Raw genomic sequence first — 13013 nt, 5'->3', positions numbered from 1 at the left:
GCACCCCTCCGTCCCCATCCCCCACCGGCCCCCACCCCCGCATTCCCGGTTCCCGCCCAGGCTTTCTGGAACCTTCCCCCACCCCCTCTGTCCCCTCCCGCCATCCCCGCCCCCACCCTGTTTCCCGCCCAGGCTTTCTGGAACCTTCCTCCGTCCCCCTGCCCGACCCAGTTCCCCGCCCCGAGCTTTGTGACCTTCCGCGGACACGACCTCGAGGGCCCGCACAGCCGGTGTGGCGCGGGGAGCCGCAGGTGGGCGAGGGGAGGCCGGGCGGGCTCCAGGCCCCGTTCTCTCAGCGGCAGGTCGGACGGGCGTCTCCCGACAGGCTTCGCGCGGCTTCCGGAAGGTTCGGCCTGGTCTCGGGGCGGCCCCGTTCCCCAGAGGCGCTTCCCTGAAGGGCCCTGCTGCAGGGGAGGTTCCAGAAGGTCTGGGCGGGAAACGGGGTTGGGGGGGACGGTGGGAGGGGACAGAGGGGGTGGGGGAAGAGTCCAGAGGTCTGGGCGGGACAGGGGTGGGGGAGGGGGAAGACAGTCCCAGAAGGTCTGGGCAGAACATGGGGAGAAGGGGAACTCCAGAGAGAACCTCGGGGAGGTTCCAGAAAGCCTGGGCAGGACTGGGGCAGTGGAGAGGACTTCAGAGTGACCACGCCAAATGCTGGACAGGATACAAAGAAACCAGGTTGTTCCCGCATTGCTGGTTACATGAAAAAATGGCGCAGCAGGTGTGTAGAACAGAGTGCAAGTTCCTTTAAAAACTGCTTATGCAATTACCATGAGATTCCCAAATCCACTTCTGGGTGATTTCCCCAGAGACACTGAAACTGTGTCCACACAGAACACATCCATGGATGTTTACGGCAGCTTTATCTGAAATGCTCGGGAGAAAAACCCAGATGTCCTACAGTAGTGTGCAAACCACAGCACTCTCTCACGGAGGTGAGCTGCTCAGCAGGAAAAGCAAAAGTATTGCTGGACGTCCTGAGTTGACTGAATGCCTAGGGACTCATTCTTAATGACAAATGACACTCCACCAAGGTTACATAACACACTGTTCGTTTTGTATACCATTATAGGGATGACAAAGTTGCAGAAACGGACACCAAATCCATATCGCAGGGTCGCACTGTCTGGGGATCTGGGCGGGAAAGAGATTGATGCGTCCTTAGGAGGGATGATTGTGGGGCCAACACCATTCTCTCCCCTCGCTTGGGGAGTGACACTAACCTAGTTAGTTGTGATACTATAGTTTTGCAAGATAGTGTCAGTGGGAATGACTGAGGAAAGCACACACAGGATCTTTCTGTGTTTTGTGCCCATATATTTGAATATACAAACATCTCAAAGTAAAACGTTTAATGGAAAAGAAATTTTTAAACAACCAGATCATTACTTGCATTACTATTTAAATGGCTACAGTTAGGAACCCAAGATTTTTGGGATAGACAAAAGATAGTACGTTCTCTTTACTAGAGGCGTGCTTTAAAATAAGGACATGACAAGATTGAAAAAAATATATAGAAAAGGGTCTACAATTTGAATGCTGCCCAAGGGACTCTTACACACACACTGAGGCTAAGTAAACATTAACACAAGAGCGTTACTTATGTGAAGAACCACATTTTGTAGAGGTGAAGGAATAAAATAGATACCACAGTCATCACAATCTAAATCCACACGTACCTGATAGCACAGGATGAAAATACCTTGGTAGAACTTAGGTTCTAGGTACTGTGGGCAAAACAAAAACAAAAACTAAAACAGTCGCATAGTTGTCATAAACTCATCTGTCTCCATGGATTCTGGACCCTGAAGCAAGGAGACAGAATTTATTGTAGCCCTGGACTACGGTCACCATCGTTCCTCTGAAAAGACCAGACAGTAAATGTCTTCAGCTTCAGAGGCTGTCCAGTCTCTGTCACTCCTACAAAACGTTCTCTTTGTGGGGCTGGAACCAGACACAGAGGATGAGTAACCGTACGATCGTCCCTATGATCCAGCAAAGCTTCCGTCACCGACACGTTGGTGGCCTGGGCTGGTCCCACAGGCTCTTGTCTGCCAGCCCCTGCTACAGACGGTCTGAGCAACACTTGCCCAGCGTCGCCAGCCCTGGCACACACCTCGTGAGACTCGCACGTCCCCCACCCCACCCCCAAGACAAGGACAAGAGTACTCGCTGCAGCACCCCCCTGGGCTCGATAAAACCCAGAAGCAGCCCCGTGTCCATCCGCAGTGAAGTGAGGTGTGTCCATCGGTGGAAAGTACGCAACCGCGAGAGGGAGCGCCGCGCGGCCTCGCCAGGGGCAGGGCCGGACCGCACAGAGCCCCGCAGAGAAGAGGCGGCAGACGCAAAAACCAGCAGCGCAGGTGGATTTCCTTTCCGTTGATTCAAAAGCAGGCCGAGTCACGTGGAGGCTCGGAAAGCCGGGCGCTTCCTCCTCGCCTCTGGCCGTGGCGCGTCTCGTGCCTGAGTCGAGGAACGGAGGGAGGAATGCGGGGCTTTCCACCCAGGCCTGCTTCTCGAGCAGGATGCTGCTCTGCGGTTACGTGCGCTTCGGGAGGGTCCGTGAAGCTGTCGCCCTGCGATTGTGCGCTTTTCTGTAGAATGTGGGTCTTTAGCAAGCTCTTTGGCACAAACGGAAAATCAAGGAAAGCAGGTGCCTGGGGCGCAGCCGTCAGCACTTTCTGAGGCAGGCGAGGCCGCGCGAGTGGGTAGGTGCCCCCGGTGAGCTCCGGGAGGAGGTGTCTGTGTGAGACTGTGAGGCCCCAGGTTCCCCAACATGACTCCTGCATAAAAGTAGCAAATTTCTCACATGAAGTCTCAAACGGAAATTTCTGATGCGCCAGTAGCTCTTCCTCCTCCAGTGGTTGGAGATGTCATGTCCACGGTCTCCAGGCCAAGTAGCAAAGGGGAAGGAACACAGAGGGTCAGGACCATCAAAGACACACGTGGCCTCTGCCCTGGTTCTGCCGGATAAACTGGGCTGCAGGAGCCCGCACACTGCAGTCTGTGGGTATAGGAAGTGCCTGGCATGAGTTGATACACAGCCAAACTTGTCTGCCATATTTAGCATCTTCAAAAGACTAGAAGTACTGTCTTTTAGTGAAAAAAACTCACTCCAGACCATGACCTTTGAAGTCAGAGGCTAAAGTAAATACATTGAGACCACTGATCTGACAACGTCTCTTCCCACAGAAACTTCTTCACCGAAAGTTTAAGTAATGACCACTAGAAAAAGTGGAATTTATCTCTAGGAGAGTTTTCAATGTAGAAAAGAATAGTGAGCCCAGGAAACATACACGTGTGAGTGAATGAAAACAACAAAATTCAAATCTACGAATGGAGTGTAAGAAACAAGAACGTTAATTAAAATGGCTGTAAAGGTTCTGCAGTTTTTGTGTGTTCGCTGAGACCTGGGCAGCGTGGCCCACACTGACGCACCAGCACACCAAGGGCAGGCTGTGACTCCCGGCTGCATCCTGGTCCAAGGGCAGCTCGTACACCACTTGGGGCTGAGGCCCACTGTACATCTCAGCCTTCCGAGGGGCCTTGGCAGTTCTGACTCACTGGCCCAACTGAATGAGGAGGGTGAGGAGCAGGGAATGAGTTAAATCAAAGTAATATTAGAAATGACAGTCATATTCTTCACAATAGCCAAGTCATGGAAGCCACCTGAATGTCCACTGACAGATGACTGGTTAAAGAAGCTGTGGTGTATTTATATACAATGGAACATATACTCAGCCACGAAAAGGAATGAAATAATGCCATTTTTAGCAACATGGATCTACAGACGATCATACTAAGTGAAGTAAGTCAGAAAAAATAAAGTGTCATGTGATATCACTTACAGGAGGAATCTAAAAAAGTGACAGAAACGAACTTATTTACAAAACAGAAAGAGATGCACACACATAAAAAACAAACTTGTGGTCACCAGGGGGGAATGGAGGGAGGAAGTGATAAATTGGGAGTTTGGGATTGGCAGATACTAACTACTGTGTACAGAATAGATAAACAAGGTTCTCCTGTGCAGCACAGGGAACTATATTCAGTGGCTTGTAACCTGTAAGGAAAAGAATATGGGAAGAAATACATATATGTATAAGTGAATCATTATGCTGTACACCAGAAATTAACATGTTGTAAGTCAATTAAACTTCAATTCTTAAAAAAATCAGAAAAAAAAAAAAAAAACCGCTCTGGGGACCCCCCCGCCCGAGGGCTGGCTCCAGCTATGTGCCTGCTGGAAAGGGTCCCTGGGAGAATGGGGAGCCCATGCCCACCCCCATCACAGCCTTGATGGGTTCCTCTGGGAGGACAAGTTCTGGGGAGAGAGGAAGACGGGGCCCTGAACAGAGGCCCCAAGTCGGGCAGGCAGAGACCTGTCATTGTCTACCTGAGGAGCAGCTCACAGGCCACCCCACCAATGACCCCATCTCCTGGGTGTTCACTGCCCCTTAGCTGGACCAGCAAGGCCAGATACACAGGGCCTCAGCCACATCGGTGCCCTGGCTGCCCCAGTGCCACCCAAGTGGTGTCTGGATTCCCCTGACTGGCCCCAAGGCACCGAAACCCCCCCACCAGGAGGGGTGCTTGCTAGCTCCTGACCTCCCCGCCCTGCACCCAGCACAAGGCCTGGGAAGAGCAGACAAGACACACAGGGCGTCAGGAAATTGGGGCAAAGCCCTCCCCACTGCTTCCTCCTCTGGTCCTTGTAGAAAAGATGAAAATATCCAAGGTCCCCATTCATCCCTTGATAAGATAAGGCACCTCTCCATCTTGCTGCTTTCCCTCACGGGAGAGAGGAGGGAGGCCTCCTTCCCCCACCCCGACCCTATTTGGCCCCATCCCGACCCACCCCTGCTCTCAGCAGCCACCCACCGGCGGGCTGCGTCACTGCCAGACGAGGCAGCCGGCCATCTCTTTCATCCTCCCGCTGGACGCCTCCAGCCCTGACCGCTGCCCTGGGTTTCCTGGTCTGGCCAGGGACAGCTTCTCTGACGTGATCAAGGCGGCCGGTCCAGCAAACTAGGCGAGATAAAAGGACCGGGCCGAAAGGGGTGAGGGCACACCAGCATGGCGTTCTGGGCAAAGACCGCAGTGTGGAGGGCAGGGCCTTGGCTGTCCCTGCACAGGGCACGCACACTGGGCACCAGAGCTGCTCAGGCCCCCGAGAAGGTGCTGCCCTTCGAAGCCATACCCCAGTGTCCTGGCAACAAGTGGATGCGGGCGCTGCAGATCTGGAGGGAGCACGGCTCCGAGAACATGCACCTGGACATGCATCAGACCTTCCAGGAGCTGGGACCCATTTTCAGGTAAAGCTCTCCCTGAACACCTCAGCGAGAACACCCTGACTGGTGGTGGTCCCGCTGGCCGCGGAGTCCTGGCTGGGCTCAGGGTTCTGCCACATCCAGTCCTGGCGGGGAGTCTGGGGAATGGGGGAAGGGGCAGGTAGGGGGCTCCGCAGGGCTGGTCTGTGCCTTCAACCCTGGAGACCGTGGCTCTCCGTGGAAACAGAGCACTGTGCAGCTTGCTGCTGGGAGGACAGAACGCAGACACCAGAGGAGGAGAGGCTTCAGTGAGACTGCAGGAGGGACTGCCTGGTCTGAGCCAGCTGCAGGCCGTCTCTGCAGTGGGGCCCAAGGGAGGCCACATCCCCAGAGCAGGGCCTCGAGCTTTGTCCCACAGGTATGACGTGGGAGGGAGGCGCATGGTATTCGTGATGCTGCCCGAAGACGTGGCGAGGCTGCAGCAGGCGGAGAGCTTTCACCCTCAGCGGATGCTCGTGGAGCCCTGGCTGGCCTACCGACAGCACCGTGGCCTCAAACGTGGCGTGTTCTTGCTGTGAGGGCGGGTTGGGGTGCAGGGGGTGGGCGGTGGGAAGCGTGGGTGCAGAGAGGAGGTGAGACAGGAGAGGCTCCAGCGCACACCCGCCTGGGGCCTCTCTAGGCAGGTGGAGAGAGGGTGACCGCCAGCTCCCGATGAGTGCCAGTCCCGAGGGGCTCAGGGGTGCCCCGGGCCGGGGAGGGGAGCAGGGGGCCTGGTGGGGACTCGAGCCAGGCCCTGTCCTCCAGGGAGAGGAAGAAGGCTAGGACTGCCATTCGGGAGCCCTCTCCAGCCTCCACAGGCCCCGAGGGGCTCGTGCACAGGTGGGACTTCTCGCCTTCTGCAGGTCAGACCCCCTGTAGGCCTGCAGGGAGCCCCCCCACCGTGGGCTCCGGGCTCTGTCCGGAGCCTGCTAGGAGAGCCCTGCTCTGATTCTCGCCCCGGAGGAGCGGAGGCTCTGTAGGGAGAGCAGCAGGTGGAACGGGCACGGGGCAGCGCACCCGAGCTGGGGATGAAGGTCTCCAGGGGCCGCTCCCACTCCGGGCTGTGGGTGAGCGTCGGAAAAGCCTCCACCCCGAGAGAGGGAGACGTGGGTGCCAGGGGCGGGGCCTGCCAGTTTGCACAAACAGTGGGGCCCGGCAGCAGCCCGGGCCGGGGCTCCCGTCTCAGCCTGGGCGAAGTGCACGAGGCCCCCCTGAGGAAAGAGGTGCTGCCAAGGCCCACGCGTGGGCAGCCGGCCCCCCGAGAACCAGCAGGCGGCTTGCCGCCCCGCCCGCCTCCCGTCGTGGGGGGGCACAGGGCTGGGGCCAGCTGCTGGCTCCGGATGCCCTGACGCTCTGCGCTCTGCTCTGCAGAAACGGGCCCAAGTGGCGCTCCGACCGGCTGCAGCTGAATCCGGACGTGCTGTCACTGCAGGCCGTGCAGAAGTTCGCGCCCCTGGTGGACGAGGTGGCCAGGGACTTCTCCCAAACCCTGAGGGCGAGGGTGGTGCAGAACGCCCGGGGGAGCCTGACCCTGGACATCAAGCCCAGCATCTTCTGCTACACCATCGAAGGTGTGGGCGTGCAGCGGGGGTGCCGCTCAGAGGCTCGGAGTGGGCCGGGGCTGGGGCAGGGAGGGCTAGGGGAGGCGGCCAGGAGGCCCTGGGCTGCCTCAGGCTCAGGAACTGCCTCCTCCCTGCAGCCAGCAACTTAGTCCTTTATGGAGAGCGGCTGGGCCTCCTCGGCCACAACCCGAATGCTGACAGCCTGAACTTCATCAGCGCGCTGGAGGCCATGTTCAAGTCCACAGTGCAGCTCATGTTCCTGCCCAGGAGCCTGTCACGCTGGACAAGCACCAGCATATGGAAGGAGCACTTCGAGGCCTGGGACTGTATCTTCCAGTATGGTGAGGGCCGAGGATCCAGCAGCATTGGGACCAGGGACCCCAGGGCCCCCTCCACTCACCACAGTCCAGGAGAGCAGAGGCCACGTGCCAGGGCTGGTGGCTTCTTTCTGGTCCCTGAGAGAGTGGGCAGGGAGGCTGGACTAGGCTGACCCTAAGAACTGGGGGTGGCACACGGAGACCTGGGGCTTCTGAGGGCTGAAGGGCAGGAGGGTGACAAAGAGAAGTGCCCCCAGCCCCAGGCCCAGGGCCTCTGTCTCTCTGGGCCCCACAGCCAACAAAGCCATCCAGAGACTCTATCAGGAGCTGACCCTTGGCCGCCCGTGGCGCTACAGTGGCGTCGTGGCAGAGCTGCTCATGCATGCAGACATGACCCTGGATGCCATCAAGGCCAACTCCATCGACCTCACTGCCGGGAGCGTGGACACGGTCAGGCCAGCAGTCAGCCCTTCCCGTAGAACCGGGAGTCCTCCCCTTCCCATGCCAGACGGCTCGACCATGCCCCCTCCCCAGTCTGTGCCTCCAAAATGGCTAGACTTAGGCCTCAGCTTCTGAACTGAGAGGCGGAACATGGGCGCCAAGCCTCAGAGGGAAGGAGTTTGCAGCTCCTCCCGTGGGAAACCGTGCTCCAGGCAGAGGGTGCAGAGTGGATGAGGCCCAGGGGCATGCAGCTCCACAGACCCTGTGTGGATAATCTGGGTCCTGAGCCAATGGGGAAGAGCCAAGGTGCAGCAGAGAGCTGCACGGGGAGACCCCCCAGTGACAGATGACACTTAGCTCTCACCAAAGATCCTTTGGAGGGGACAGGCTGACGGGCAGGGCAGCACGGGGCTCCGTCTGGGGCGGGGGAGCAGGCGGCGGTACAGTGCGGCGGGCGGGGCGGGCTCCAGGGCGCAGGGCCGACGAACCTTCCTGCCTCTAGACAGAGCCTTCATCTGCCAGCGTCTCTGAGGGCCTGCTCTGGGCCACGCACCCAGGATTCAGAGCAGAGGCACAGACCCATTGTGGAGAAACTCCCTGAGCAGGGGGTCTGTGACGCAGCCACCAGCTGAAAGAACCCAGGGGAGGGCATGTGCCTTCAGGGGGCAGCTCTGAGAGGAGGACTTCCTGGAGAAGGAGGGCTTTCCGTGGAATGCAGAAGAACCACACACAAGTCAGATGGGCCACGAAGAGGGGGCTGGGAGTGCAGCAGCCCGGGGCCAGCAACAGCAGACAGTGAAGAAAGGCCGTGAGGCTGAGTGGAGCCGACAGGGGCAGACAGGGTCAGGACCCCTGGCAGTAGGGGCCTTGGGCACCAGGCCTGTATCCAAGGCTGGAGGAAGCCAGTGCAGGGAGTGCCTCGGTCAGATTTCTGCTCCCTCACGGGCCACAGGGCAGAGCACGGACTAAAGCTCAGGGCGCAGCCGAGAGGCTGTATCTGCCCATCAGAAGATGCCAGGGGCGTGCGTGTCGCCTTGGGGACGGCGTTCAGGAAAGACTTAGCTTCCCTCCCAGATTTTGGCCGGGGCTGGCAGACACCTCTCCCTGCACAGGGAAGTGATCCAGGAGGAGGAAAGGGGTAGGGTCTGGGACCTGCCTTTGGATGCCCAGGGGAGAAGCCCCACTGGGAGCAGTTAGACCTCGGGCTCCAGAACCCTCCCCCCTGAGTAGCTGGCAAGAGTGAGCCCCTCGTGGACACAGAGGAAGGTGAGAACCAGGCCCTGAAGTGGCTGGAGGAGGCCTGCATCTTCATTTGAGACTGGGGACACCTTCCCCGAGGGATTCAGGGGAAGTCGATGAGGTGGGTGGTTTTAGGCTCTTGAGGTCTCAGGTCTCTGGGCACGCAGGTCCCCTGTCCCCAGGGGTGGCCATCTTTCTGGGGAGGGTGCCCTGGGGGTGGAGGGGTGTGGCCCGTGCCAAGGTCCGAGCCCTGCTCCCCTGGCTCCTGCAGACAGCCTTTCCCTTGTTGATGACTCTCTTTGAGTTGGCTCGGAACCCGGATGTGCAGCAGGCCGTTCGCCAGGAGAGCCTGGTGGCTGAGGCCAGGATCTCTGAAAATCCCCAGAGGGCAACCACGGAGCTGCCACTGCTAAGGGCTGCCCTCAGGGAGACCTTGAGGTAGGCGTGGTAGACCTTGGCTGCCCCAGATGCCCTGGCCCCAGTGTCTGGAGAGCCCACTCCCTAGGGCTTGAGGACAGATCCTGGGGCTGACAAGCAGCTTTGCCCGAGGACACATCCCCCTGTGCCTTCCCTTCCTCCCCTAAAAGGATGGGGTGCTTCTTCCTCTGGGATGCCACCTCAATGTCCTGGGCCGTCCTCCATCCCGTCCCCACTGGCCCGGGGCTGCTCAGGCTGGGGGAGCTTTGGCTGAGCTCCAGAGCTGCCAGGAAGCAGCTGCTCAGGAGCGGGGCTTCCCAGTGCCAGAAGGGACCTGTGAGGGCAGTGGCCAGCTGCCCTTGGCCCATGAGTGCTGGGCCGGGAAGGCTGCAGAAGGGAAGTGAGGCCCTTTCACAGCGGAGGACCTTGTTGGACATCCCTATGCACAGGCTGTACCCCGTGGGTATCACCGTGGAGCGACGGGTGAGCTCAGACTTGGTGCTGCAGAACTACCACATCCCGGCTGGGGTGAGTGAGGCCCCAGAACCCTTCTGGCTGATACTCAGCCCGTTTGACCTTGGCCCACGGGGCGGCTGGCCCTAGCCCCTCCCCACCTGACTGCAGACTTTGGTGAAGGTGCTACTCTACTCCCTGGGTCGAAATGCAGCCGTGTTCGCCACGCCCGAGCGCTACCATCCCCAGCGCTGGCTGGACCACCAGGACTCTGGCGTCAGGTTCCCACACCTGGCCTTTGGCTTTGGTGTGCGCCAGTGCCTGGGGCGGCGCCTGGCAGAGGTAGAGATGCTGCTCCTGATGCACCATGTGAGTGGGCCGGGCTGGGGCCTGGGCGGGCAGCCCACTTGCAGACCCCAGGCTTCTGCTCCTGGGACGCCCAGCCACAGGGTCCTGGAAGGCGGGAGAGGCTGGGCCAGGCAGAACCCTGCCTCTGTCCTAGGTGCTGAAAAACTTCCTGGTGGAGTCACTGGTGCAAGAGGACATCAAGATGGTCTACCGCTTCATATTGATGCCCTCCACCCTCCCACTCCTTACCTTCCGGGCCATCAACTAGTCATGTCGCTGCACTGTCGGGCTGGGTAGGCCACAAGCCCCCCTATGCCTGACTCAAGGTCCCCTCGGTTCTCTCCTGGGGGCCCTGCTATCTAAGCCACACCACTGTCCAGCCAGCACTTTGCACAGATGGAACAGCCAGGCCCTCTAAGGATCAGGGCTTGCCATCATGAGCAGTAAGGCCAGAGCAGAGCTGGGGATGAGTCTTGGTTGCAGGTCCTGGCCATGCGCCCAGTCTCACCAGGGTCTTCTCCAGCAAGGAGCACCATCTGGGGGCTTGTGCAGCCCTGATGCCCCAGCACTAGCTCCAGGCCCCTCGTGTGTCCATCCGAGTGAGAGGCCTCAGATCCCACCTTCTGCTCCCCTTCCAGTCTCTTACGTCCTCTGTGCTCAACTCTGCCCCCATGCAAGAGCTGACGACTTGGGTGTCCCCTGTCCTGCTCGTTGCCATTTCAAGCATCATGCCTTTTGTTCGCAGTGCTCTGGCATGCCACTGCCCTTCAGGCTGGGTTGTTATCTGTCCATCTACCTCTTCTGCTCAGCCCACTTGGGCTCCTCCTGACAGTGCCTCCCTCCCAGATCTTGGACTGGGCTGGCAGACACCTCTCCCTGCACGTCCTCTGGGATTGGGCTGAAGAACCCAGCCAAGGGCCTGGAGAGGCAGGTTGAAAGTAGTGTTTACCAGAAGAGTAGCTACCAAAAAGCTGACTTGAACATGTGAAAGCAGGAGGGGTGGTGAACCCCTCTGGCAGGAGGCAGGGCGACCACAGAGAAGCCTCTACAAGGAGGGTGTGTAGCCATCTCATGCTCCCTTTAGTAAAGCCCTCCGTTTGAAGTGCCTGTCTGGCCTCTGACAGTGACCCACAGGTGAGAGGCCACCTTGGCCATGTGGGTGGGAGAGGCTTGTGTTCAACAAGCCAGCCAGGGTCCCCCAGCTGGCAGGAGCGAGCAGTCTGTCTCGTGTCACCGGGGGCACAGTGATGCCCCCCCATGTACAAAGGGGGCCCAGAGGCAAGATGAGAGGTGAGGGAGTCTCTCCACTCTCCCTTCGTCCCGTGTCACCCCCGTCTCACCCGCTGAGATCCAGGTCCTCAGTCACAGCAAGGGAGCAAGGGAGGAGGCGTCACTTTTCTGGCTGCACCAACCCTGCCAGCTCCAGGCCACCCCAGTGGCATCAGTCCGGTCCCAAGACCCCTGGAGGGGATGACCAGAGTCTGCACTCTCCTCACCTCTCCACTCCATCCACAGCTCACAGCAGGCCTGCTGCCAGGACCGTGCACTACTCTCAACCCCATCCGGCACTGCTGAAGGGGACTTGGAGAATCCCGGAGCAGAGAGGAGGGAAGTTCCAAGCACAAGATGGAGCCCTGCCTTAGCACGTGGGCTCAGCCCTCAATCCCGCTGAGACTCACCCTCTTCACGTGGGGATTCCTTAGAGTTACCAACTCGCCGGGCCCAGTGAGGACACAACTGACAGGACTGTATTTGGCAAATGCCCAGATTTCTGGCTCAGCTGGCACTCAATAAATGGGGATTTCTTCTCCCACCACTAAAACGTTGCTCTTTACTTGTGGCCCTGCTCCATGGTGGGTGGGGGACGTGATGGCAGGAAGGGAATGAAAACATAGCTAGCCTGCAGTGAAGGTGTGTCACTCTGCCAGGCTTGGCACACACGTTCCCTTGGTCTCCACAGCAGCCCTAAAAGGCAAACACTGTGATCAGCCCCGATTTGCGGATAAGGAAACTGAGGCTTAGAGAATTTGTTTACCTGCCAAAGTCTCGCAGCCCGTCCAGGGCAGGGGTACCGCCTGAACCCAGGATGCCAATCCCCTCCCCCTGAAAAGGCCTGGGACTGGGAGTGGCCTTGCACACACCTGGGAAACAGCCTCCAATGTAAAGCATCTCTGGATGCTTTCAAGATTGTCTCCTGGTGTTCTGTGTGTCTTCAGTTTTACTGTTTCAAGTCTACACAGGGTCCTATTTGTTTATGCTGCTTGGAATTTCCTGTGCCTTTCCAGTGAGAGTGTCCATCTGGCTCTTTCTAAAAACCCTCTAGGTGATCTCGATAGCCTACTGTTTAACGGCCATAATTCTTACAGCTCTGCACTTCTTCCAGTGTGGAAGTAGTGTTGCCTTTAAGATACCTGATGCCAAGAACTGGAACATCTTCTCTGATCCATGTGCAGCTGGGGCCTGGTCTGAGGCTGTTGGCCCAAGGGCTATCATTTTCCCACAGCCACTTTTGTCTTACTTGCTCAGCCTGGGAGCTCCTCTTCGTCATGAGCACCAGACCTAGATCAGTGTCAGGGCACCTTGGTTCTCGGGAGGAAATGTGTGCCCTCCTCCGTCCCAGTGGTAGGAAGCTAAGCCCCTCATCCTCTCCCAGAGCTGCGGGACAGGAGGTGTCTGTGCTCCATTTTCAGCGTTGCTGTAGTGTTCTGAAAGCCTCGCGTCCCTGTGGGGTTCCAACTGCAGTTTCTAACCTCATGTCCTGAGCAGCGCATCCTTCCCCCGAAGGAACTGGAACGACCGGGCCATTAGGCTACTTGACCCCCCTCCCCTGGCGGCCGCTGTCCTGGCTCCTGTGCTCCTTCTTGCCTGGTCCAGGTCCCTCCTTGTCTCAGGACCCTGAAGAGGTCCTGCCCTTTCTGCCAGCCCAG

General features: G+C 58.6%; 2 protein-coding genes across 8 annotated transcripts in view; one reads left to right on the top strand and one right to left on the bottom strand.

The window, feature by feature from the left end:
• The window catches only part of GML (glycosylphosphatidylinositol anchored molecule like), a 46579-nt gene that overhangs the window by 9489 nt on the left and 24077 nt on the right, over positions 1 to 13013 (bottom strand). The window contains exon 2 of one of the 4 annotated variants that reach the window (XM_074353207.1): positions 211 to 3572. The exons of 1 other annotated variant lie outside the window; for it this stretch is intronic. In XM_074353207.1, coding sequence (XP_074209308.1) covers positions 211 to 555 — 345 coding nt within the window. In that variant the 5' untranslated portion in view covers positions 556 to 3572. Of the gene's footprint in view, positions 1 to 194; positions 4840 to 13013 lie in introns of those variants that run through there. 2 more of the 4 variants (XM_074353206.1, XM_074353209.1) reach the window with 2 other exon arrangements.
• LOC105077899 (cytochrome P450 11B1, mitochondrial) lies at positions 4861 to 11908 on the top strand. Of its 4 annotated transcripts, none has more exons than XM_074353204.1 (10): positions 4861 to 5315; positions 5689 to 5844; positions 6681 to 6880; positions 7009 to 7212; positions 7484 to 7638; positions 9140 to 9306; positions 9735 to 9813; positions 9910 to 10080; positions 10241 to 10379; positions 11602 to 11739. In XM_074353204.1, exons 1-9 carry the CDS (start codon positions 5077 to 5079, stop codon positions 10352 to 10354), a joined length of 1485 nt encoding a protein of 494 aa, XP_074209305.1. In that variant the 5' UTR covers positions 4861 to 5076; the 3' UTR covers positions 10355 to 10379; positions 11602 to 11739. The 4 variants fall into 4 exon arrangements, with proteins under 4 accessions (XP_074209305.1, XP_074209306.1, XP_074209303.1 ...); XM_074353203.1 differs by having other exon boundaries at positions 4868 to 5315; positions 9910 to 10107; XM_074353205.1 differs by lacking the exon at positions 10241 to 10379 and having other exon boundaries at positions 4863 to 5315; positions 9910 to 10107; positions 11602 to 11908.

Source organism: Camelus bactrianus, chromosome 25 (genome assembly GCF_048773025.1).
Source record: "Camelus bactrianus isolate YW-2024 breed Bactrian camel chromosome 25, ASM4877302v1, whole genome shotgun sequence".
In the NCBI taxonomy this organism is placed as follows: Eukaryota; Metazoa; Chordata; class Mammalia; order Artiodactyla; family Camelidae; genus Camelus; species Camelus bactrianus.
Note: the sequence above shows the minus strand (reverse complement) of the source record. Positions and strands in the feature narration are given on the sequence as shown.

Excerpts from the sequence above, each read along its gene's own strand:
- LOC105077899 (XM_074353202.1), top strand. The coding sequence starts at position 5,077 with ATGGCGTTCTGGGCAAAGACCGCAGTGTGGAGGGCAGGGCCTTGGCTG. Across the intron at positions 9,814-9,909 it reads ACTACCACATCCCGGCTGGG|ACTTTGGTGAAGGTGCTACT; the intron begins GTGAGTGAGGCC and ends ACCTGACTGCAG. Across the intron at positions 10,380-11,601 it reads TCGCTGCACTGTCGGGCTGG|CTCACAGCAGGCCTGCTGCC; the intron begins GTAGGCCACAAG and ends CTCCATCCACAG.